Raw genomic sequence first — 24293 nt, forward strand, 5'->3', positions numbered from 1 at the left:
GGTAAGAGGGACCAACTCCTCCCCAAACACGCCATACAAAAGGAGGTGTACAGATGTATGTACAAGCACATACACACATATACCAATGTACACATACATATATTTACACATACACATACATATTAACAAAGTACGTCTTCATCAAGGATTCCTTAATTTTATTTTTTAGTGTTGATAGAGGAAGAGATAGATTACAATTTTTACCAAACTTATTCCATACTGTAACTAAACTATTTCTTAGTGAAAAACGCGATCTCTCGGATTTAATTAGCGGCTGATTGGCCATCCACCGTTTCCTGGACTGTCGACATGAATCCACCTCATCCAATACCTATAACAGCTCAGATTCATAAAAGTACGCAGGCAATTCCTTCTTACGATACTGAACAATAAACAGAACTGACTCAGAAATTACAAACTGGTTTACTGGAAGGATATTCAACATAACATACATACTCTGAGTACTTGATTTGTTTCGCAACAAAACAGGAGATGTAACATTTTCTTTCAGTACTCGTAAGCCTTTATTCTGTTGTCTCTGGAGTGGCAGTAAATGGCTCCTAAATGTATCGGAATAAACAAGTGGGCAATAATTAAGATAAGAATTTACTAAGCTAAAATAGACGGAACTCAATGCATTATAAGGTAAAATAAACTTCAGGTGACGCATCATTCCAACATTTCTGCTTAATTTCAACTGGGGATGGCTTATATGGTGCTTGTATGACAGGTTTTCATTAATGATTTTTCCTAAGTAACGTACAAAGCTAACACGCTCAATACGCACGTTGTTTGATGACTGGAGTCCAGGACTAGAAGTTGAAGTCCGAGAGGAAATAATAAATTTCGTCTTCTTAGAATTTGCTGTCAGACGATTAAACTTAAACCACAATAGAATTCTATTAATTGACTGACATATATATTTTGCCAAAGTATCAGATCATTGGGTCCAGAGACACTACACCCCGTATCATCAGCAAACAACACAGTAAGTCCGAATCCTTTGACGACTCACCCAGGTCATTGATATAAATCAAGAAAAGCAAGGGGCCAAGTATAGATCCTTGAGGGACCCCAATTTTATTCGACAGCTGCACTGTTCTTGATGTGGAGTCACCGTCGGCAACGAATTGTGGCCGGTCATGTAAGTATGACAAAATTAAAGAGCAAGCTGGCCCTCTTATCCTATAATGATGCAGTTTATGTTCCAAAGTAAGATGGGAAGGCGTGTCGAAAGCTTTTTTGATGTTAAAAAACATAGTTGCTGGAATATCACCTTTATCTAAAACGTATGAACAAACTGAGTAACAACTAAAACTGCATGTTGGGCAGAATGGTTTCTCCTGAAACCAAATTGTGACTTGGAGAAAGATATTAACCATCCCTAGAAACGAAACCAGACGATTCTAAAAACAACGTTCAATAAGTTTATAAAAAGCCATAAAATCGAAATAGGACGATAATTATTTGGGTCATTTGAATCACCTCCCTTATGTAACGCAACTATTCTAGCAGCTTTAAAGCAATCAGGAGATCTGCCGTACTTAAAACACAGGTTAATAATATGAGCTAAGAAATCCACAGTTTCCGGGATAATCTTCTTCAGTTAATTTGTGCTAGATCCAAATGGCCCTTCCGACTTTCCGTTTTTCAAAAGCCTGGAAATTGCCAATAATTCTGAAGCCAATACAGGAGGAAGAAATATTGATAGGTCTTTCGATGGAGGTAAATACTTCTTGAAATCAGTATCCACAGCTGTTGGTGCTGTAGTCTTTTCACCGATAGCAGCGAAGTGGTGGTTAAGTAGTGTAATCACTTCTTTTTTCCCTTTCACAGTTGTCCCATCGCTTACTGTCATTTCCTTAGGGATTTCTTTTTTTTATTCTGATTCAGACAATTCTTAAGTAATTTCAACTTCTTTATCGGCGACCCTTTCGCCTCCATGAATGTTTGTTTGTAACAACTCTGCTTCGAATGTTTGTCCGAATTAATTTTGTTAATGTATTTTTATAATTCTTAAAATTTTGATTGTTTTCTTCAGTCGAATTTCTTAAGTTTTTCCGATACAACTTATTCTTTACATTTGTAGACTTAAATATACTTTATGTAATCCAAGGTTTAGGAGGGCGTTTAAGTCTTCTGTTTGTAATACAACGGTAAGGGCACGCCTGGTCAAGCGCATTTTTAAAGATTTCTAAAAACCTCTCGCAGCCTCATCCGGGTCGGACTTATAACGGTAAAAAATTGGCTTCCCTCAGCAACTCCTTTAGTTTAGCGGTATCCATAACTCTTACTTTTCGCTGCGGCCTGGTAATAGTAGGTGCAATGTCAATAATTGGATCACACCTAACCGTATAAAGATCTGATGTGTCATCTACGACCACCTTAAATGTTCGAACTTGAATATTCGAACAAGTATTTTCAATAAGTGACAGGGGACTTTCGGTAACTGTGGTCAGTATACGGCATGCAGGGAAACATCCGGCAGCTAAAAAAGTAGACAACATTTCAGATGCTATGTCATAAATGTGTCAATTACTCGTACTATGGTTATTTAGTAAAGATACATCCACATTACAATCACCCATAATGATAGACTTGTGATATTTACGGGACAAAATATTAAGAAATTCCTGGAAATTCTCAGTATGCCTTTTGGCGCTTCCATTTGCAGGACAATAGCACACAAAGCCAACTATCGGCTCATAGTTAACCTCAATTTCTACCGCTAATATTTCAAACAACATCTCCACGTTCTAATGTTCAACATCACTAATAATTTTAAGTCATCAAGGTATTGATGACTTGACAAAAAGTCCAAGTCCTCCTTGCTTATTATTCTGGCGGTTCTTACACACGAACTTATAACCGGGAAGATTAACGTTTCAGTTATAAAATTTAAGGATGTTTCACACAAACCAAATACTTCCAATTCAGACGAAATATACGAAACCAAATACGGACGAAACCAAATACGTCCAATTCAGACTAGACGAAATAAAAGAAAAAATATGATCCAATTTACTAACGAAACCATGGGAGTTCATGAACGCTAGCCGAAAATCACCCGAAAAATAATATGTACTAGACAAATCATTGGGAAAAATATACTTGTTACTTGGTAAATTAACTACTTCCAAATCCAGGTATTCTGTTTCAGAAGACGAATTGGAAAAAAATTTATTAAGATCAAGTCGGCCATTCTGAAGAGAATCAAACCTCTCTATCCCCTAACAGCGAGCTGCATTCCTTTTACTTAAGCTCAAATTACTAAATATTCTGGATGGGGGTCTAAAACGGTGAGTTAAGAGGATAGCTAATATGATAGTTATATCATCAACGGGTGGTTATCAGTATCATACTGTGTTCCTAAAAAACAAGAAAATACATGCCAAAAATTGAACCGTCTGTGATGCAAAAAATAAGGAAGAAGAAACCTAGAAGTTAGACACAAAGAAATAAATATTGATAAAAAGAAAAATCGCAAGGACAGCAAACACTTGCCAATCCTGGAATTTTACAACATTCAACCACTACACCCACGTTATGAGGGTAAGAACCTAGTAAAAAAAAGAAGAAAAAAGAGGTAAATACACAGAAAATTTACACAAGAAAGAACCTGCGAAGCTGCAGCAGGCGAGGCATTCTGCATCTTCACTCAATTCCCGCGGCATTTCACAAATGGAGACGTAACTACACGTATGCATATCAACTTACTGAAACTAAGTTATTAAAGATACTATACATCACTTATTATTGATATTGACCTACGCATCACGATCGTTATTCTTTGCCTGGAGCCTTAAATCAGTCCCATCCTGTTGCAGACGTACGAACTTATTTTTCGAGTCCTTGATTGTTTTCATTTTCTTTAAAAGTTCAGCTCTTATGGCGTTCAAGGCCGGAGGTAGATCAGTACATAATATCATGCCCGAACCTTTCAGCTTGCCAACAGATTTTAAAACTGTCTATTAATCACGGTCTGACGCAAACGATGTTATAACTGGGGGACCTTGTTTTCCAGCAGAAGACGGACGCTTAGACGCATTGTCGGGTTTGGGGTAACCCTGTATGACCGAAAAAGTACAATATTCTCCAATACTGAAAGTTTATTTTCGATTAAATCTTTCACTTTCCTTTCGAGAGTTTCTCCTGGCCGTTCTTTTTCCAGATTAAATAAAAAGAACAAGTTTTTTAAACTGAAAGTAAGGAGCGACATTAAAACCTAAAACGAACAGAAATTATTCCGTATATGAAAGGGGCTGTGCCCTCCTCAACGCCTCACTCTTCACGCTAAAGTTTGACTTTCTCACAACTTTTTTTTAAACAATAAAAACTTTAGCGTAAAGAGCGAGGCGTTGAGGAGGGGACAACCCCTTTCATATACGGAATAATTTCTGTTCGTTTTAGGTTTTAATGTCGCTCCTTACTTTCAGTTTAAAAAACTTGTTTTTTTTATTTAATTTCTGATCGTTTTTTAGTTAATGCAGCTTTTATTTTGGCTCGCCGGCATTGAATAAGTAAACAAAATTTGCATGAAAAATTTACTTTTCTTTTGCTAAATGGCTGTCTCTAAATTTGGTTCTGACGTAATTTAGAAATTAACTTACGTAACGAACTTCTCTATTCGTATATTTTTCTTCTGGCAAAAAATACAAAGTTGCAGATTTTTGCAGATATGAGCTTGAAAATGTTATAGGGTTTTCTGATACGCTGAATCTGACGGTGTGATTTTCATTAAAATTTTTGCACTTTTAGGGGATGTTTCCCCCCTCTAAAAAATCAGGTAAATTTTCTCAGGCTCTTAGCCTTTGATGAGTAATACTAAACTTAATGAAATTCATATATTTAGAATCAGCATTATAAGCCCATTCTTTTGATACATTTATTGACATCAAAGTTCCGTTTTTAAAAGTTTCGATTACTATTGAGCCGTATCGCTTGTTTTTTTTATTTTTTTTTTTTTATTACGTATATGTTATTACGTATATGATGGGGTTTTCCTTTTAGTCAATACCACGCTCTTTACGTTAAAAGTTAAAAAAAAAATTTAATTCACAAACCCCTGAATCACAAAGGCCGTTTAATTAGAATAGATAGCTCTTTTGAAAGCACTAAAAAACACTGTTTCGTAAAGAGCGAGGTATTGACTTGGGGGAGAACCCCCTCATGTACGTAATAATTTATGTTCATTTTAAGTTCTAATGTTGCTTTTTACTTTCAGTTGAAAAAACTGTTTTTTTTAAATTTAATTTCTGATCGTTTTTTAAATAATGCTTGGAAATCTGGCACCCCCTTCATAGAAATGGCCCTTGCCCCAAAGAAACATCCTCCACGGAAAGATTCTCCCGAGTAAACCCCTCCTCCAGCCCCCCCCCCACCAGAAAAAATTCTTCCTGAAAATGTCTGTATACTTCCCAATAACCAATACAATATGTAAGCAATGGGCAAAGTTCATAAGTTGCAGCACTTCCCCTGGGAACTGTGGGGGATTAAGTCATCGTAAAAGACATATTTATTAGATTTTTGACTATGCTGGACAAAATGGCTATCTCAAAATTTTAATTGGGTGACTTCGAGAAAAAAATGAGCGTGGGAGGGGGCCTAGTTGCCCTCCATTTTTTTTTGGTCACTTAAAAAGGGAACTAGAACTTTTAATTTCCATTCCAATGAGCCCTCTTACGATATTCTAGGACCACTGGGTCAATACGATTACCCCTGGGGAAAAAAAAACAAATAAACACGCACCCGTGATCTTTCTTCTGGCAAAAAATGCAAAATTCCACATTTTTGTAGATAGGAGCTTGAAACCTCTACAGTAGGGTTTTCTGATACGCTGAATATGATGGTGTGAATTTCATTAAGCTTCAATAACTTTTAAGGGGTCTTCCCCCCTTTTTTTCAAAAATCAGCCAAAATTTTCTCAGGCACTTACCTTTTTATGGGTAATATTAAACTTGATGAAACTTATATATTTGAAATCAGAATTAAAATCTGATTCTTTTGATGTATCTATTGGTACCAAAATTCCGTTTTTTAGAGTTTCGGTTACCATTGAGCCGGGTCGCTCCTTACTTACAGTTCGTTACCACGAACTGTTTGACCGTGTATTACAAGGTTAAGTTGACAATCTTTAATTTCCAGCTGTAGAAGCTTCTGATTCACTCGGCCCAGTTCTAGGCTTTACTGACCCAATTTAATCGCAAATTCAGCAATTTTCTCGTCTTTTTGAGAGAGTTGAGAGCATAGCGACTGGATCTCACTAGTCAGACTAAGGACTTGGTCTGAAAGTGCTTGATTAGAGATCGTAATTGACTGAAATTTTCCCTCTGTTTTTACGGTTAGATCTTTAACAGCTCGGCCGAGTATTGTAGCATCACTCATCATGTTTAAAAACAGTGATTTTGCAATATACCGCACGCTAAGTAATATTTACTGCATGAGACGAAAACTTACTCTCAAGGAGGGATTTTTCTCGTATTCCTACGGCCTCCCAATTTCAAACAGCTCCTCTAGATTTGTCAGGAAAATTCAGCAAACACTTCTCGCCTGTGTTTCTGCTTGCAAAATTCTCTAATTAAAAGATTTTGACGTCACAGCAATAACAATTTACTTATACACAGTTAGTAGCGGTTAAACTAGTTGGTTATGCAAGCTCAGCTGTTGAGATGTTGCACAATGAAATAAAAATCCAAGTAATAATCCTTTGTGAAATACGGATCTTCTTATCAGATTTCTTGTAGTCTGAAAAATTACGTAAACCTCAGTTAACAAATTATTTTTTATGATTGAAAAATGTGTTCTTAATTAGAAGGAGAAATACACCAGTACAATTAAAATAATTTTTAATTACTATTATAACAATTTTAACTACATCTGTTGTCTCCTCCCCTCCTCTCCCCTTAGACTTTGAAAAAAATTGTATATTAAAAAAAAAACTAAAAAAAATATGAGGAAAAAACCCTGTATAATTTGAATTACTTTAATTACTGTTATCTCAGTTTCAAGTTAATATTTTAATTATATATAGCCTAGTGAAATGCAACAATCCTTTCTTATATATTTTTCTTTTTCCAATAGTCACTTTTGCAACATAAATTTATCTAAAGGTTTATCAAATGCTGCAAAGTTTAATATTATCTTCATACATGTAAAAATTAAATTAATTTGTACTGCTACTCAGACTGGTTCTGTGAAATATAGATGACAAAATTCAGCAAGTTTTCTAAAAAGGAAGTAGTTTTTTAAATTTTTATGAAACGCTGAAAAGTTGTTCATTCTCTTTATACATTAGAAAATTAAAATAATTGGTACTGTTACTCCGGCTAGTTTTGTAAAATATAGATGACAAAATTGAGCAAATTTTCAAATATATATTGTCTATATACATTTGAAAATTGAATTAATTGGCACAGCTACTTAGGCTGGTTATATAAAATATAGTTGACGAAATTCAGCAAAAAAAGGAAAAAAAATGGCAAATGAGGAAATTAAAAAATGGGTGGGAAAAAAGAGACCAAAAGAAAGGAATAATTGCAAGAAGTGAATACGATGTAAACTCAAAAGGGGTAAAGGAGAAAGTCAAATGAGGAAGAGAAATAAAAAGTTTCTAAGAATATAGAAATTAAGAGGAGCAGATGACTAGATATGATTTGCCAATTGGTTGCCAATATTTGCCAATTGCCAATTTGCCAATATTCAAAATATGGAATTGTCGTTTCACCTTATGATGAGGTTCAGATCTAGAATTTTCCTGAAAACAATCCTTACTTTCAAGTCTTGCCATTACTTATGATTTTGCGAAAGTCCCTGGTTCATTGATAATGTGATGAAGAATCCAATAGAATATGGTATTCATTAACAATAAAAGCCTTTAAGTTACCACAATTATTATAAAGAAATAACAACATAAAATTGTGAATAAAGACACACCCTTAAATTCAGATTCACATATAAATGTAATACAGAAAATGACACCTGAGTGCTTTTGGTGTGTGCACGCATACTCTTTCAAGCATATATACTGATTGACAAATGTCTTGAGTTCTTGTGTTTCTTCCTTAAAGGTCTTGGTCTTGATGTTTATGTCAAGGATGTAATTTACCTGCTCTGTATTCAATATCGACTTTTTCACAATAATTTCGAAGCCATTAGAAATAAAGGAATGAAGAAAGTCCGAGTCAACTTCAAATCTTTTGTGGACTTGAAGGATCATCTGGCCTCGTACCTGGCCTGTATACTGGTTCCCTCGAAATTGCGCCCAAAGGATTTGATTTCTAATTCTATTTTGTCCTTTACCAAAAGGAAGAAGGCAAGGACTAGCTTAAAACTCAAAGATCAGGTTAGTTTCTCTCTTTCTTTTTTTGGAAAGCTCGAAATCACCTTCTTATCTAAAAAATCTTAGAATTCTATAAGATTTTTTTTTAAGTTTTTGCTTACGTTTATTGTAATTTATGAAGTGATAATTAAATTATAATTTCATAAACTGGTATAAGAAATCGCAATTAAGTTATAAATTTAATTAATTATAATTACATATCTTAATGGAATTATAGTGTTATTTAGGTCGACAATGGTCCTTTTAACAATTAAATTAAAAAAACAAGTTTTTTTTAACTGAAAGTAAGGAGCGACATTAAAACTTACAACGAACAGAAATTGTTCCGTATATGAAAGGGGCTGTCCCCTCCTCAACGCCTCGCTCTTTACGCTGAAGTTTGACTCTGTCTTACAACTTCATTTTTTTAAACAATAAAAAAATTTAGCGTACAGAGCGAGGCGTTGAGGAGGGGACAGCCCCTTTCATATATGGAACAATTTCTGTTCGTTTTAAGTTTTAATGTCACTCCTTACTTTCAGTTAAAAAAACTTGTTTTTTTATATTTAATTTCTGATCGTTTTTTAGTTAATGCAGCTTTTATTTTGGCTCACGGTCATTGAGTAAGTACAACAAAATTTGCATATTAATTTTACTTTTCTTATGCTAAATGGCTTTCCAATAAACCAAAACCAATACTATACAGAAATACCAATACAGAAATTATTCCGTATATGAAAGGGGTTGTCCCGTCCTCAACGCCTCGCTCTTTACGCTAAAGTTTTTTATTGTTTAAAAAAAAATAGAGTTGTGTGACAGATTCAAACTCTAGCTTAAAGAGCGAGGTATTGAGGAGGGGGCAGCCCCTTTCATATACGGAATAATTTCTGTTCGTTTTAAGTTTTAATGTCGTTCCTTATTTTCAGTTAAAAAAACTTGTTTTTTTTTATTTGAACGTTTTTGAATTAATACAGGTTTTGATTTTGGTTCACCGTACATGAATAATTGCAGCAAAATTTTCATATTAATTTTACTTTTATTTGGTTTAATGGCTTTCTCGAAACTTGTTTAATTTTATTTACGAACGTTTTTATTAGCAATAAATATGCGTAACTTGCGAATTAACTTACGTAACCAACTTCTATATTCATAGATTCTTAATACGTATATTAGGGAGTTCGCTCCCTAGTCAATACCTTGCTCTTTAAGCTAAATTTCGAATTTTGTTCCAATTCTTTAAAAATGACCCCTTAATCACAAAGGCCGTTATTTAGAATAAATAGCTCTTATGAAAGTACTAAAAAATCTTTGGCTTAAAGAGCGAGGTATTGACTAGGGGGTGAACCCAATCATATAAATAATATTTTCTGTTCGTTTTAAGTTGTGATGTTGCTCCTTACTTTCAGAGGAATTTTTTTTTTTTTTTATTTAATTTCTGGTCTTTTTTTTTAAGAATGATGGGAAATCTGGCGTACCTTCATAGCAATGTCCCTTCCCCCATAAAACTTCCTTCATGGAAAGATCCTCTCACATAACCCCCAACCCAACCCCCTCCCCCCACTATCAGAAAAAATCCCCCGTGAAAACGTCTTTATACTTCCCAATAACCAATACCATATGTTAACATTGGGTAAAGTTCATAACTTTCAGCCCTCCCCCCGGGGACTTCGGGGAGTTAATTCATCCTAAAATAAATAGTTATCATATTTTTGACCATGCTATCTCAAAATTTTGATCGGGTGACTTTGGGAAACAAATTTGCGTTGGAGGGGGCCTAGTTGCCCTCCATTTTTTTTGGTCACTTAAAAAAGGCATTAGAACTTTTAATTTCCGTTCCAATGAGCCCACCCACGATATTCTAGGACCACTCAGTCGATACGATCACCCCTGGGAAAAAAAAAACAAACAAATAAACACACATCCGTGATCTTTCTTCTGGCACAAAATGCAAAATTCCCCATTTTTGTAGATAGGAGCTTGAAACCTCTACAGTAGGGTTCTCTGATACGCTGAATATGATGGTGTGAATTTCATTAAGGTTATATAAATTTTAGGGGGTCTTTCCCTCTCTTTTCGAAAATCAGCCAAATTTTCTCAGGCGCGTAACTTTTGATTGGTTGGACTAAACTCGATGAAACTTATATATTTGAAATCAGCATTAAAATCTTATTCTTTTGATGTATCTGTTGGTATCAAAATCCCGTTTTCTAGAGTTTCGGTTACCATTGACCCGGGTCGCTCCTTACTTACAGTTCGTTAACCACGAACTGTTTGATTTTATAAAACAATAATACAATAATAAATAAACAGTAAAACAATAAAAGGAGACTTAAACTAGAAATAGTCTCTGTGATGTCAATTATTCGTTCTGATGTAGAACGAATAATTTTTCAAAAAAGAAAAAAAATTAGGAAAATTATAAAGTTAAAACCGAATTTCTTAAAAATTTAAGTATCATTTTTCATTGAAAATACATACAAAGGTTTTCTTTCAAAATCTGTGGGGGGGGGGGAGGGAATTGAAATGACTAAAATATTTCGCTATGATAGATTAAAACAGTTAGAACTAATAGATTTAACCATGGACTCTGCAATAATTGTAAAATAGATTAATAAATTGTGCAGCAAAATAAATGGTGGAAATTTTTACGAAAAAACGAGCTCAATCAATTCTTCAAAAGACATAACTAAAATAATGATAATAATTGTAAATAAATGTAAAAACACAAAATAAAAAAGATAAAAACGTCACTGCCGTCTTATTTGATCTTTATACCAAAAAAGTTTATCTTGTTATTTTTATATTATTCCATATTATATAGTTTTATTGTTTTATATTATTATTTATTCAAAACAAAATTTAATATTTTTTTATCCTTTATTTTATAAGGACAAAAGGAGAATTTTCCAAGAACATATATTGTGGTGTAAGTTTCCACTTTACCAATTCAACTAATTATGTTTTATTTCACTGTCCTTGGTACTTTGAAGAAAAATTCATTATGCCTTACCATGATTACCATGTCTTACCATGAAGAGCTTCATCCGGCGTTTGACTTCTATCTGGAACGAACTTCCTGGGGATGTTATTCCTGCAAATCCCTCTGTTATCTCCTTCAAAAGAAGGTTCAACCGTCATTTAAAACCTCGAGGTTTCAAAACGAGGTAATTGAATAGCGATAGCGACATGGATATTAGCGGCATAGCGGCATGGATATTAGCGGTATAGTGGTATGAATATTAGCGATAGCAGCATAGATCATAGCAGCATTGGATAGCGGCATGTCAGATGACTTTAGGTACCTGGCGCCGTGATTATAGGAATAAAAAAAATAAAGAAATTATTTTTCGAAAGAAAGGATTTTTTATGAATTATTTCATGGGATGTTAGGCTAAAGCTTTCAATTTTATTGAAATTTAAATTTCGCAAGAGTAAGGCTCACGGATTAGCTTTTCATTTACGGTTTTTCTTTTAAAAAGAAAACCGTACTTGAATTTTTGTTACAAGTTTGCATGTTTTTGTTCTTTTTTGCGTTTTCTTTTAACTTATAATCTTCTCAGGGACCTTGGTTCTGATGGAGAGCTGAATCGCATGGATTTGGGTAAAAAATTCAGTCATGTATTGAGTTCCAGAGGCGGAGCCATTACGAATCTCAGCCAGGGAAGGTGAAATCTGAAATTATTTTGTATTTTGCACATCTAAAGAACAAAAAATGCCGGAAATCCTTTCGTGAAATATTTTGGTTGAATTTTTGGAGTGTGTTTGGTTTGACCATACTCGGGGGGTGGGTGGGTTAGGGTGGAGGCTCTGGGTTAAACCCTCTCTAAAATTTGTAAATTGCATGCAAATAGGAGCTTGTCTCATGAAACACTTGTTGTCTTATGAGAAAGATACCAAAAATGATTTTTTTTTTTGTTAAATCGCAACCCCTCTTCCCCCACCCATCCTAAAAAAAATCAATTGGAATGCGGCCTGTTGCTGGATAAATAGTAACACAATTTATTTTTTTGTTCTTTTACCTGCGGACGGAGAGGGGGGGGGGGCTCCCAGGGGATTTTTATTTCACTCAAGTTCATCTCCGAATAACAAAAGAACCAACACCATCTATTGTTTCTCGTCAAAATCAGAGGGTGAATAAACAAAACCCATGTAAGCAGGTTGGTTAAATTATAAATTAAATATAAATTTAATTAATTAACTTTAAAATTGTAAATTCGACCTAAAATTTACAAATTGTATGCAAGTACGTGCTGGTATAATGAACTACATACTGTCTTATGAAAAAGTTGCCAAAAATGACTTTCTGTTGTTGAAGTACCCCCTCCTCCTTCCACCCAAAAAAGAATCTGTTGAACTGCGGCATGTTGCTTGACATGTAGTGACGCTGTTCTGTTTCTTGTTCTTTTACCCGTGCATGGGTGGTCCTCCCAGGAGACTGGTTGAAATGACCTCCTCCCTGGAAAAGTTATAAAATTGGGGCTAAAAAAATATTTTTTTTTGTGTCCCTCAAATTCATCTCCGGAAAAAAAGAACCTACGCCATCTAGTGTTATCCTTCAAAATCAGAAAGTGAATAAATAAAACCTATGTTAGTGAGTTAGTTAACATTGATTTTCTTCTTTTGTTTTTAAGCCGACTATAGTTAAAGAACTGCTTTTGCGAAAAAGGGCGCGATGTTTTTTTTTACTAGTTTATGCTCTTTATACTAACCTGCCCAGAAAGGTTTCGAAACAAAGGATTTCGCTTACTGCCAAAATTTCAGTAAGTTAAAAATGCATGCATTTTTTAGAAGATTTTAAATAAAATTCTGGTTTAAATTATTCATAATTTAGTATATCAAATAGTTTTTTCCTTATTCTCAATTTATTTGTCTTCTTTGCGAAATGTGAACTCGGTTCATCTTGGCTTTTGATTCTCCTTTTTTTTTTGTAAAATCGTATATATCTTTACTTTGAATAGAAATTCAAAATAAATTGAAATAAAACTTGTTCGGTTTTATTCCAGGTTATAAGCCGTAGTAACTTTACATTAAATGCTTAAGCTACCTAAAATTAACCTCCACCAGGAATATTTGTGAAGTAACTAAGGGCCTATAAAGGCATATTATATTCATTTCAATTGTATCTATACCTCTTTGACAATAAATTTGGAGCATGTTTCAACCTGATAATAATACTGAGGATAACGATGGAGGGGGAAGTTGCCCCCTGCCCCATAGTGAATAACGCCCCTGCTAGAAAAGGGAGGGGTAGTCCACTTAACTAAAGAATATTCATTCTGGCGCCCATTTGGCCAAACATGGAACAAAACAGGAAAAGTCGGATGGGAGCTGTTCTTTGTTTATAATATTTTAATATATTAATATGGATAAATATTCATCCATCTGCACGCGTGAAACAGTATAATCATCGATTTTTCGCTCCACAAATGTAACTTTTACCCGAAAAGGAACATTTTCCTTCTTACTGACGAAAAAGCCTAACATCGGGTTCAGACCCGCGACTATGCAATTGGGAGTTTCAGCCTGTAGCTATTGAGCTAGCCGGGCTTGTTAGTTGACTTTACAGGTTTGATGTAGTAATGTATGTAAAGTATGTTTATATTTTATAATTAGGAGGTTAGGCTGTAAGGGAAGGAGAAAATAGAATAACTACGATAAAAAAAAAGGGGTTCAATTATTAATGAAAAAGGCCTTCATATACAGATTTTGGTAATACTAACAACTCACTGCAGTACCAAGCCGGCTGAGACCAACTCAGCTACGCACGCTGTTCCTCCATCCGATTAGATTCAGAGCCTCCTACTTTACTCCCTCCCAAGAAGCTCCCATTTCCCTTTAGTTATTCCTTCGGACATCCCTTCGCCCCATTCGGGTACGAACTGCTTTTCTCTTTGCCCTACATGGTTGGCCGACAAGGGCGATCTTTGGCAATCAATCATCCTTGATCCGCAGAACGTGTCCTGGCCATCTCGACCTTTCTCTCACTATACCCTTAAAAACTGGGATTGAACCATATTTTTCGTGCTGCTTACTCTTTGAAATACAGTCAGTCAGTCGGCCAACCTAAAACAATATGTAGGCAATTTTTTTGGGAAACATCTTTGAATTTCTACTCTGTCTTTCGGAGTGCCCACGCTTCAGATCCATTCTTAACCATTGTCATCACTGTAGCTTCCAATATTCTAATCTTTTTCGCAGACTATTCTTCCAAAAAATTTAACTGGACCTTTGCTATTCTACTTCTAACATCTTCACTGCACCCACCCTCTTTACTAATAATATTACCTAGGTAAGTGAAGTTGCACGCTTGATCGATCTTCTCGTTACCCAACATCACCTCTTCACCTTCACTTAATCCTAGTCTTACCGACTTGGTCTGCTTAACATTAATTTCGAAACCTATTCTTACAGCCTGGACTCTCAAAACCTCCAAAATTTATTTAATTCGCTAACGTTTTCATCTACTATGCTCCAATAATCAGCATAATCTAAGTCTAGAAGAGTTTTACTTCTCCAATTGACTCCGTGTTCTCCCATTGTCTTTGCTGTGCTCCTTAGGACAAAGTTTATCAGATGATCCACATAAACGGGATAGAACGCGACCCTGCTTAAGTCCTGTTTTAACACAACCAAAAAAGACTATGATACAAACTCCAAAAACAAAGAAATAGCAGTGAAAAACCAGCTAAAAAGATGACATCAAACAGCTTCAAAAAATGCAGTTGTGCTTTGAAGATGTAGTTGTCCCTAGGAATCAACACATTGCTAAAGTTTGAATTTTTACAGACCAAAACATTTCTTAAAGATCTTTGGACATTAAAAATAAATATTTTCAAGGTCCAGCGTGGCAACACTGATGAAAATGTGGTGCCATCACAAAAACTTCATGCTTTTGAAACAACCAAAAGAAAAATGAAATCACGGTTTTCATATATGAAATGAAATAAAGAAAGGAAATTCTTCTTTTTCGTTCGTTGTAACTTACCTAATATATTGTTTTAGTTCTTTCTGCCTTCTTCTTCCCCGTCCTGTGTCACGCTCTTCTTCTTTTTCCTCGTCCTGTGTCACGCTCTTCTTCTTATTTTTTCTTTAAAGACACGTTTTTTTTAAGGTTTACTTTTCTCATGGTAGGTCAGTTTGACTAGATAGGCTATCTTTTATTTGACTTTTTTTCGTTTAAGGGAAATAAAACTCTGAGTGATGTGGAATTCACAAAAGAAGACAGTGGTGATGTTTTTCGTATTCAAGGTTGTGATAGTGGTGTTTCTGATGAAAGTGAAGAGAATAAGTGTATGCACTTTCAGCCACATGTAAAGGACTCACCAAAAAAAATCTTCGTACGTGATGATTTCCTTTCCAACACTGCCACCTACTTGGATTCACCATCTGTTCTAAGGGCGTCACAGCCATGTCTCGATATTTCCAACTTTATTTCTACTCCGTCTTCCCGTAGTCAGTGGGAACCTATTGAAACTGTATTTACTGCCCTAAATTTCTAGTTTGAATTGTTTTGAGTTTGGGTCACGTCTTGTCTGGACTCGTCAGATGTCTTATGCCCCGACCATATCATAGTCCTACTAGTAGATAAAACGAAAATTACACACGACTACAGCGCCAATTATGTTCGCCGTTCGTAATTTCTTGAGTAGTACAGTGTACAACTTTCAAGCATAACATTTGTGATTGACCAATCAGAGTCAAGGTTTAAGGCATAATTTTTTGAAACTAAAAAAGATGGGGGCTTAGAGTAGCAGTTTTTCTATCTTTTAGATTAATCTGGAAAAAGATAAAAATACATATTTTCTTTGGGTAATAATTGGGGCAAGTTAGCATTGATGTAAGTTTTCTTAATTAATTCCTGTGTAGTGATAAATAGGAATTAATTCTTAATGTAAGTTTCTTATAATCTTCTTTTAGAATGTAAAACGTAAGTCATTCAGAAATCTTGGCCTTTTATCGACAGATATGACTGCGATGTGGCTCGGGCATTACTTATATATATTTTGTTGTATAAGTTTCTAACTTTTTATTGTTGTTTACTTTTCTTATTTTACTTACTGTTTTCACATTTCTTTTTTTGTTTCTATAGATATTTTACGATGTGATTATTTATTGATATACTTGCCATATATTGTCCAAGTTTTATCTAAACTTTTTGAGGTTTTCCTTTGAGAAAATATGAAACCTTTCTCTTCTAGTTTCCATTGTATTCTAGTTTCTAGTTTCATTGCTCTTCTAGTTTCCATTGGTATTTTGGCTCCTTTTAATTTTTCCTTTTTTGGTATTTATTTTTTCTTTGTGTATTATTGATAATCTTTTTAAAAATCAGCAGTATTTGTGGTACAAGCCAATCTCATGTCACAACGCGCTCAAGAGCTCTTTTCCATGCCTTTTTTCTTGTTTTGTAGAAAATTGAGTTCGGTGAAAGTTGGAGATTTGGAAACTGTGTTCTCAGATTATAGATTTGAAAAGTGGAGCCTTGCGTATTTGGAATATGCACTCACTGCGTAGATTCGCTCATAAAGGCTTATAAGACAGTAGTCATAATTACCAACCCTAGAACGGCTTGTACAGTGGAACAACCTAATAACAGTGTAACAATCAAACAGTTACAATCTACTATTCTACTGCACTAACAATTTGCTATTCAAGGATGATTAATACTAGTCACACTCGTTGATTGATCGCCTTTTTTTTAAATACGATATATGATAAAAAACTAAAAGACAGTGATAATATATGAATTAACTGATGTGAGCGAGTAAAAATTTGGCTATATGCCAAATTATTTTTACGAACTTTTTTCATTCTTTTTACAATTGAAATGGTGTTTTATTGCCTCTTTGGGGAGGAGGTGGGTACTCCCAACCCTTTTTGTTTGACCTTACGGTGCTCTGCCTTAACTGGGCTACCCGATAATAGCCTAACCAGAAAGACGTTCGCTTTATCGGAATATTAAAACTTAGATGTATTTATTGAATTCAAGTTTGTATAGAATCGAGGCCGTATCCAGGGAGGAGGCGGGAGGGGCTACAGGGTTTGAACCCTTCCCCCAAAATTTTGGTCCGACTCGTAAATACGTAACACAGATGCATATAAACGAATTTTTGAGTCGTTTTAAATTGTTTTGTTATGCTCCCCCCCCCCAGAACAAGAATCCTTGATACGCCCTTGCTGCTAATGGGAAGGGGGGGGTAGATCCCACTTACCTCCCATTTAAATACCTTTTTTGAATTACCACTGAAAAAAACCTCAAGATTTGTAAATTTGAAAAAGAAGTCCTCGTACCCCCCCCCCCTCCCCATTATTTTCACGAATTAGTGCCCCTAAAAATAATTTTCTTGTCTTTTGTTATTGTTTAAAGCAGTGTTTTTCAGCTTGCGGTCATGTATAGAGCCACAAGAACTATGAAATCAGCTCAATAATCAAATTTTAGCTAGTTGAAATGTATATTTGAAAGGAAACAGGATCGCAACTAAACTAAAAACTTTTGAAATGATTTAGTTCAATTATTATCTGAACTCAAATAGTATTAGGAAAAAATTTGCTCTTCGGTTATCTGTATCGTAAACTGGTCATTCCAAAAAAAATGTTTTCTTGTAATATGACTAGCCTAAAAGGCTGAACTCTTTTGATCTAAATTTCAAATATGTTTGGTCTATATGATGTTCTTTGATGACGGAATGATTTTTCTTATTTTAAATTTTGTTTTGTCATGCCATACAAACATTTAGCCATGTCATAAAACCATTAACTAGTTTTAAGTCTCATATTTTTTACTTTCCGTTGACAACTTCTAAATCTTGAAACGGATATACTTTTGTCATCTCTAGGTCTCTTTTTTTGTTCTCTTTTACTTTTATATGTTTGCTTTTGAGTTCTGTGTCTCGAATAATTATTTTAAAGCACATACATACCCTGCTTTAATTTGAGACTTGCGTGTATATAAAACTCCCTAGATATATTTGTGTCTTATGCACTTTTGGCTACAGTCTAGCTCAAAGAGTGTGGGTAATTTACAAGCGTAAGAAATGGCACTAGTGTTGACAAAAAAAAACTCAATTCCGTCTAGCGTTTGGCGACTCGTGACATTTTTTTCATTGTTATAGTAACGGGTAATTTGTCTGGTAGATTTGGTAAACTTAGTGTAGTAATAAGTGTCTGATCTCAGTTCCTGACAGGAAAACCGTTACAAATCTTGAAAAAAATGACAAAGATTCGCCAAATGTTAGACGGCGTTTCATTTTTTTTTTTTTTTTTTTTTTTTTTTTTTTTTGCTGACACTAGCACCAGTTTTCACTCTTGCTCTTTGGTCTAGATTTTTGGCATATTTAAATTAATTTGAATAATGACAGGTATCATTCTAGTCTTTGCCCCTCTTTGGGAAGAAAAATAATAACTAGGTTTTATAATAACTAGGTTTTTACTTTATAATATGAAGACAGTTTATGGTATTTGGCTTTGTTGTTTTCCCTTTCAATTCACTTTTTGTCGACGAAATTTTGTTTTATTTTAAATATATTATATATATATTTTTATAATATATTATATATTAATATAATATATAATATAAAATATAATATATTATATTTTTTGCATGTACTCGCATTTGAAATGTTTGCGCGTCCATAACAACTCACAACTAATTTGAAAAGCAGTTAATTTCAGGTTACCCCCCTCGCGTAATAGTGTTTATAAGGCCGAGCGGAATAAATATGAAAAATCGTCTGTTAAAATTCTAGGATCTTTGAAACAGGTATTTGTAAATGTTAGTTGAGTTGACAAAGAAATAGATGTCTTTTAGAGTTGGAACTATTTGAAGTGTGGCAACATGGGAAAAAGTAATATAGGGTTAGGGCGTCTCTTCATTATGGCTTTTTTAGGCCAAGTCGTCCGTGCCTTTTTTTTACTTTTCAAGCAGCCCCAGTCTCCAGTGGTACTTTTCAAGGCTCAAAAAGGCAAATTAGGTGCATTTAAAGTGGCTTTTAGAAAAGTCAGTTTTTCGATGAACAAAAAGCTATTTTTACTCGCCCGACTTCGCCTATAAAAAGCCATAATAAAGACATGGTTTTAGCTTGAGTTAATTCTCCTGCCGACATGGCGCCAGCGTGGAGAGAGTCGACGACATCTTCCTCCAGGACATTTGGTCTTGAGCAACCACGGTTGCATCTTTAAATCTTATTATGACCATGCTTTGGACGCGATGTAGACTCAAACTATTCCTTCTTATGCCACCGAGTGGTCGTTTCCTTCCAGCAGCTACAGGGATTTTTGTTAAAATTGAAGGAAAATAGTGGAAATCGTGAATTGAAGTGAAAGTGAACCAGAAAATTTGTTAAATATAAATTTTATGCATATAATAAAGTAAGAATTTTGTTATTATAGATTTTTTTTCAAAGGAGGACATGTGAGTCCTCCTTTCAAAGGAGAGAGATACTCCATGACATTTTGTTAAGAATTGCTTTGAACCAGGTTTATATTCTTGGGTTGAAACCTAATGTGTTATTACCAGTTTTAGAATTGATCAATGTTGTATTTTTTAGCTCCTTTTTTACGTGTCTTCTTTTGAATTTTTAGTTTCTAATACATATTTTAAATGACGTACGTTTATTTTTCCATCCAATTTGTAACTTGTGGGTACTCAAGTCTCTAGATACAAAATTGGAACTTCAAGTTCCAATTAAATCTTTTTTTTGTCGTGTACATTTGTTTTTTTTTACCTTGTAGCTTCTTTTTTATGGGGATTAATTTGAATGATGACATTCTGAGAGGAAATCATTTGCGCCAGTTTTTATATATTTTTTTTTAGACAAAAACCTAAAATATTTTTGACAATTTTAGAATTTGCATTCTGATTTTATCTCTCTTATGTTTTTGTAAATCTAACTTTTTGGGATGATTCATGGAACCAGCCCTTTGATATATGTCTTCATTTTTAAAATTTGTCTTTAATTAGGCACTTCGAATCTTCGATGCAGGGATGTACCCTGGGAGGAAGGGACAGTGATACAGCTCCTCCCCGCCCAAAGAAGCTAAATTTTTCCGAATTTCTGACAGATGATTCAAATGACGGAATATTTTTTATTATTCCCCCCCCCCCAAAAAAAATACCCTGGTATATGCCTATTTTGATGGTTTTGCTTTCCTAGTTCCTTTTTCGGTAACGCGAAACTCCCTTGTCGTCCTTGTGTTCTTTATGATATTTGATTAATCTTTACCAAAACTTTGATTATATGAAATTCTTTAAAATAAACTTGAAAATAAGAATGTTGTAACGTGTTTATTGTATTTATTCCTCAATTAAGCTTTATTATCCCGCATAGACCAGTTGCTAGAATACAAAAGTATGATATCTATAACTCTTTGGTGATATCAAGTTCTATGCAAATTCTTCTCAAACATTGACTGCTGAATCGATGTTTTTAGTCCTTACTCATACAGGATATTAAGAGTTAATGCTTTAAAATCAGGAAAATGGTTTAAGCATAATCAGGAAAAGAGTTTATTATTGCAGCAGTTGAGACTAATGAATGAAACCAAGAGATTTTTTTCTCAAAACGACGAGAGGGGGGGGATTTAAAAGGACACTTCTAGGGAATTTTTTTTTTGGTTTGGGTGTTTTCTAAGAAATTATCTAACTGTATATCCAATAAAAATTTTGAGATAGCCATTTTGTTCAACGTTGTTGAAAGTTCTGGAAAATTAGGTCTTTAAGGATGACACCCCCCCCCTCCCATAATAAGAATAAAAAACGTTTATTTTGCTACAGTAGTTCAAGGCCTCAAGGACAGTGAGAATTAAATCTGATTGATTGAAACGGTTAAGGGGAACTGAACAGCCATATATATCTTAAAAATTAAGCAAAAAGGGGAATTCAATGCCTAATGAAAAAGATCTCCATATACTTTTATGTATTTTTTTGTGATAACGGGTGCCAAATTAAAAAGAAAAAAATGGGTGAAAAACGAAAATATAAATTAACTAAGAATATATAGCACCTAACAGTTTAAGAAGGGGTAGCTTTCCTATGAACATCTAGTTCTAATAGGGGATAATCAGGTTGTTAGTGCTTTAATTCCTACTGACGAATAGCGTTGTCAGGTTTAACTTTTTAGTTTTATTTATTTTATGTTCATCGTTCAGCGTGACAACACTGACTAAAATGTGATACTACCCCAAAAATTTCATAATTTTGAAGGATACAAATGAAATTTTTGGTTTCCAGATATTTGGAGTAGATCTAAGATTGTCCCAGGGGGTATTTTTTTTTTATCTTCTTGGTACTTTAAGAGTTAAAATATCAATTATTAATAATTTTGTTGTAAACTTGTTTCCATTTTTCGTTTTGCTTCAAAATCGGGGAAAATGATTTCAGTTTCCCTTTTTAACAATTTTTGATCAGCTGAGGTTAATGAAGGAAACTTTAGATCAGATTTTTTTTTCTCAAAATGACGGAGAGCGCTTTAAAATCGATATTTTTAGATAAAAATATCTCAGCGTGTGTAGATTTTGAAAGTAATTATGTAAGTGCATCAGGGCTGCAATGAATGCGCTTATTATTGCTATAGCAGCTTAAAGCGTAAAAAAATCGCACAATTCTGTACTATAGGTCTCCATAGCTCTTCAGTACTACATTATTTACTAATCTACATTATTTATTAATCTACTAATCTACATTATTTACTAATCTACATTATTTATTAATCTACTCATCTACATTATTTACTAATCTACTAATCTACATTATTTATTAATCTGCTCATCTACATTATTTATTAATCTACTAATCTACATTATTTACTAATCTGCTAATCTACATTATTTATTAATCTACTAAGACCTACGTTATTTCCTGGCAATCTATAGAATTTTCAACAATAGAAAGGGGAAACACTGTCTCTGGTTCTGAATATATCTATACTTCTATCATTTAGCCCATGGCTTGTGCTTATCACATTATTTGTCTATTGTTTAGGTTTTATCACCCCCCCCCCCCCCTCGCCTTCAAATATTGCTCGCTGATGTGTCTAGATGGGAAAACTGCTGTTTTATCGGCCAATAACCAACTCGAAGTTATTTACTTTTTTTAATCTGCCCCATTGGGTTTCAGAGCTTTAGGGGATGGGATTGAAAAGTGAGGACGGTTATTCGAATTACGCAAATTTGCGCCTTATATACGAAGTAGCTGAGACAACAATATTTTCTAAAAAAAAATCTATTCAGGGAGAAAAAATGCACTACTGCTTTCTTTTTTTTCCTATCCGTTTGTGCATTTCTATGCTTTCTTTTTAGATGGAACCCTTGGGCTAGTCTTACGGAGTAAAGCATGCTTTACAGATAGGAACAAACCTAAAAAGGGTCCATGGAGCAAACTATGCTTTTCTTTGGACGTCTTTGGGAAGTGTCATGCCCGTGCCATATCATAGTCACATCTATCAATAAAGAAAGCCAAATAGCATGAATGACAAGGCAATTTTCTTGATTTTAGCGTCACACTTGTATTTAAAAAGCAAAAAATTAAGATTGCAAGAAATTAGTTTAAAGAGTTTGCTCCAACAGTAATTTGCATTAAACTGTTCTCTACTAATACGATGTCTTCTTTACTTATGTCAGATTCCTCTCCCAGATAGAAAAACTGCTGTTCTAAGTTTCCATCTTTTCTATTTTTAAAAATTACGCCTTAGACCTTGTTTCTGATTGGGCACTCAAGGAATTTGTTTGAAAGTTGAACAATGTTCAACTCGAGAAATTACGAACGGCGAACGTAATTGGCGCTGTAATCGCGAGTAATTTTGATTTTATCGACAAGTGTGATTATAATGTGGCACGGGCATCAGTCTTACCAATTATCAATTTCACAATCCGATGAGAATCTAATTATATGATTTTTAAGTAGAATCAAATTTACTCTCGGATTGTAGATCGAAATCAAACTTAGGTGAACGAATGACCGATTTGAAAAATACTTAAAAAAAAGATAATGTATTAAAAGAAAAATCAAGACGCCATAATATTAGTTAAAACTGACCTTAAAGTGGTGATATTTTTTTTAATTGGTTTTGTGAAAACTCACTGACCCATGTGTACCTTTAAAATGAAGAAAAATGAGAACTTTAGTTCCTAATGAAAAAGACTTCCATGTGCAGCTGAGGAGTTTCCATTTCTAGAGGGAGTGTATTTAAAAAAAAGAGACGTGGTTAAAACAACAAACAAAAATAAGCTAAAAACATATCGTACCTAATAGCTTGAAGATATAGCTTTTCTTTAACGATTAAATATAAAACATGTTTTTTTTCAACTGAAAGTAAAGAGCAACATTAAAACTCAAACGAATAAAAATTATTCCTTATTCTTATATGACAATTATGCCTTAATTAAACGGCCTTTGTCTTTCAGAAGTCGTTCTTAAGAAATAGGACAAGAAGTCAAAATTTTTTGTAAATACTGCGGTATTAAGGAGGGGGCAGCCCCCCCCCCCTCAGGTAAAAAATGTGTTTTTTTCAGGAGAAAAAAAAACAGTAAACACGTATCCGAGATCTTACTTCTGGCAAAAAATGCAAAATTCCACAGTTTTTACAGACGGGAGCGAATCTTTCTGTCGCATGCCGAATCTGATTGTCCGATTTTCATTAAGATTCCTTAACTTTTTCGTGGTTGTCCCCCCCGCTCCTTTCTTTGAAAATCTAGCAAATTTTTCTCAAGCTTGTAGCTTTTGATTGGTAACATTATGCTTAATGAATTTTATATATTTTGAATCGAATAAAAGTTCAGCTCTTTTGATTTATCTATTGTTATCAAAATTCCGTTTTCTAGAGTTTCGGTTACTATTGGGCTAAGTCGCTCCTTACTTACAGATTTTTACTACAAATTGTTTGATGTAATTGTTCTTAGGAGTCAACAGATTGTTTATATTTTAGTTTTTACGGATAAAAAGTCTTGTTAAATCCTAAAAATGTCCATGTTTGTTTAGTTTGCT

The 24293-nt window shown here is 34.2% G+C and overlaps 1 protein-coding gene across 2 annotated transcripts in view; it reads left to right on the forward strand.

The window, feature by feature from the left end:
* The window catches only part of LOC148940511 (uncharacterized), a 61680-nt gene extending 41102 nt beyond the window's left edge, over positions 1-20578 (forward strand). The window contains exons 3-5 of one of the 2 annotated variants that reach the window (XM_089104894.1): positions 8067-8341; positions 11308-11481; positions 15499-20578. In XM_089104894.1, coding sequence (XP_088961020.1) covers positions 8067-8341; positions 11308-11481; positions 15499-15816 — 767 coding nt within the window. In that variant the 3' untranslated portion in view covers positions 15817-20578. The remainder of the gene's footprint in view (positions 1-8066; positions 8342-11307; positions 11482-15498) is intronic. The other variant, XM_089104895.1, reaches the window with a different exon arrangement.
* Positions 20579-24293: the final 3715 nt, after the last annotated feature.

The sequence above is a fragment of the Artemia sp. Qi Xiang Cuo genome, chromosome 19 (genome assembly GCF_049724085.1).
Source record: "Artemia sp. Qi Xiang Cuo chromosome 19, ASM4972408v1, whole genome shotgun sequence".
Classification (NCBI taxonomy): Eukaryota; Metazoa; Arthropoda; class Branchiopoda; order Anostraca; family Artemiidae; genus Artemia; species Artemia sp. Qi Xiang Cuo.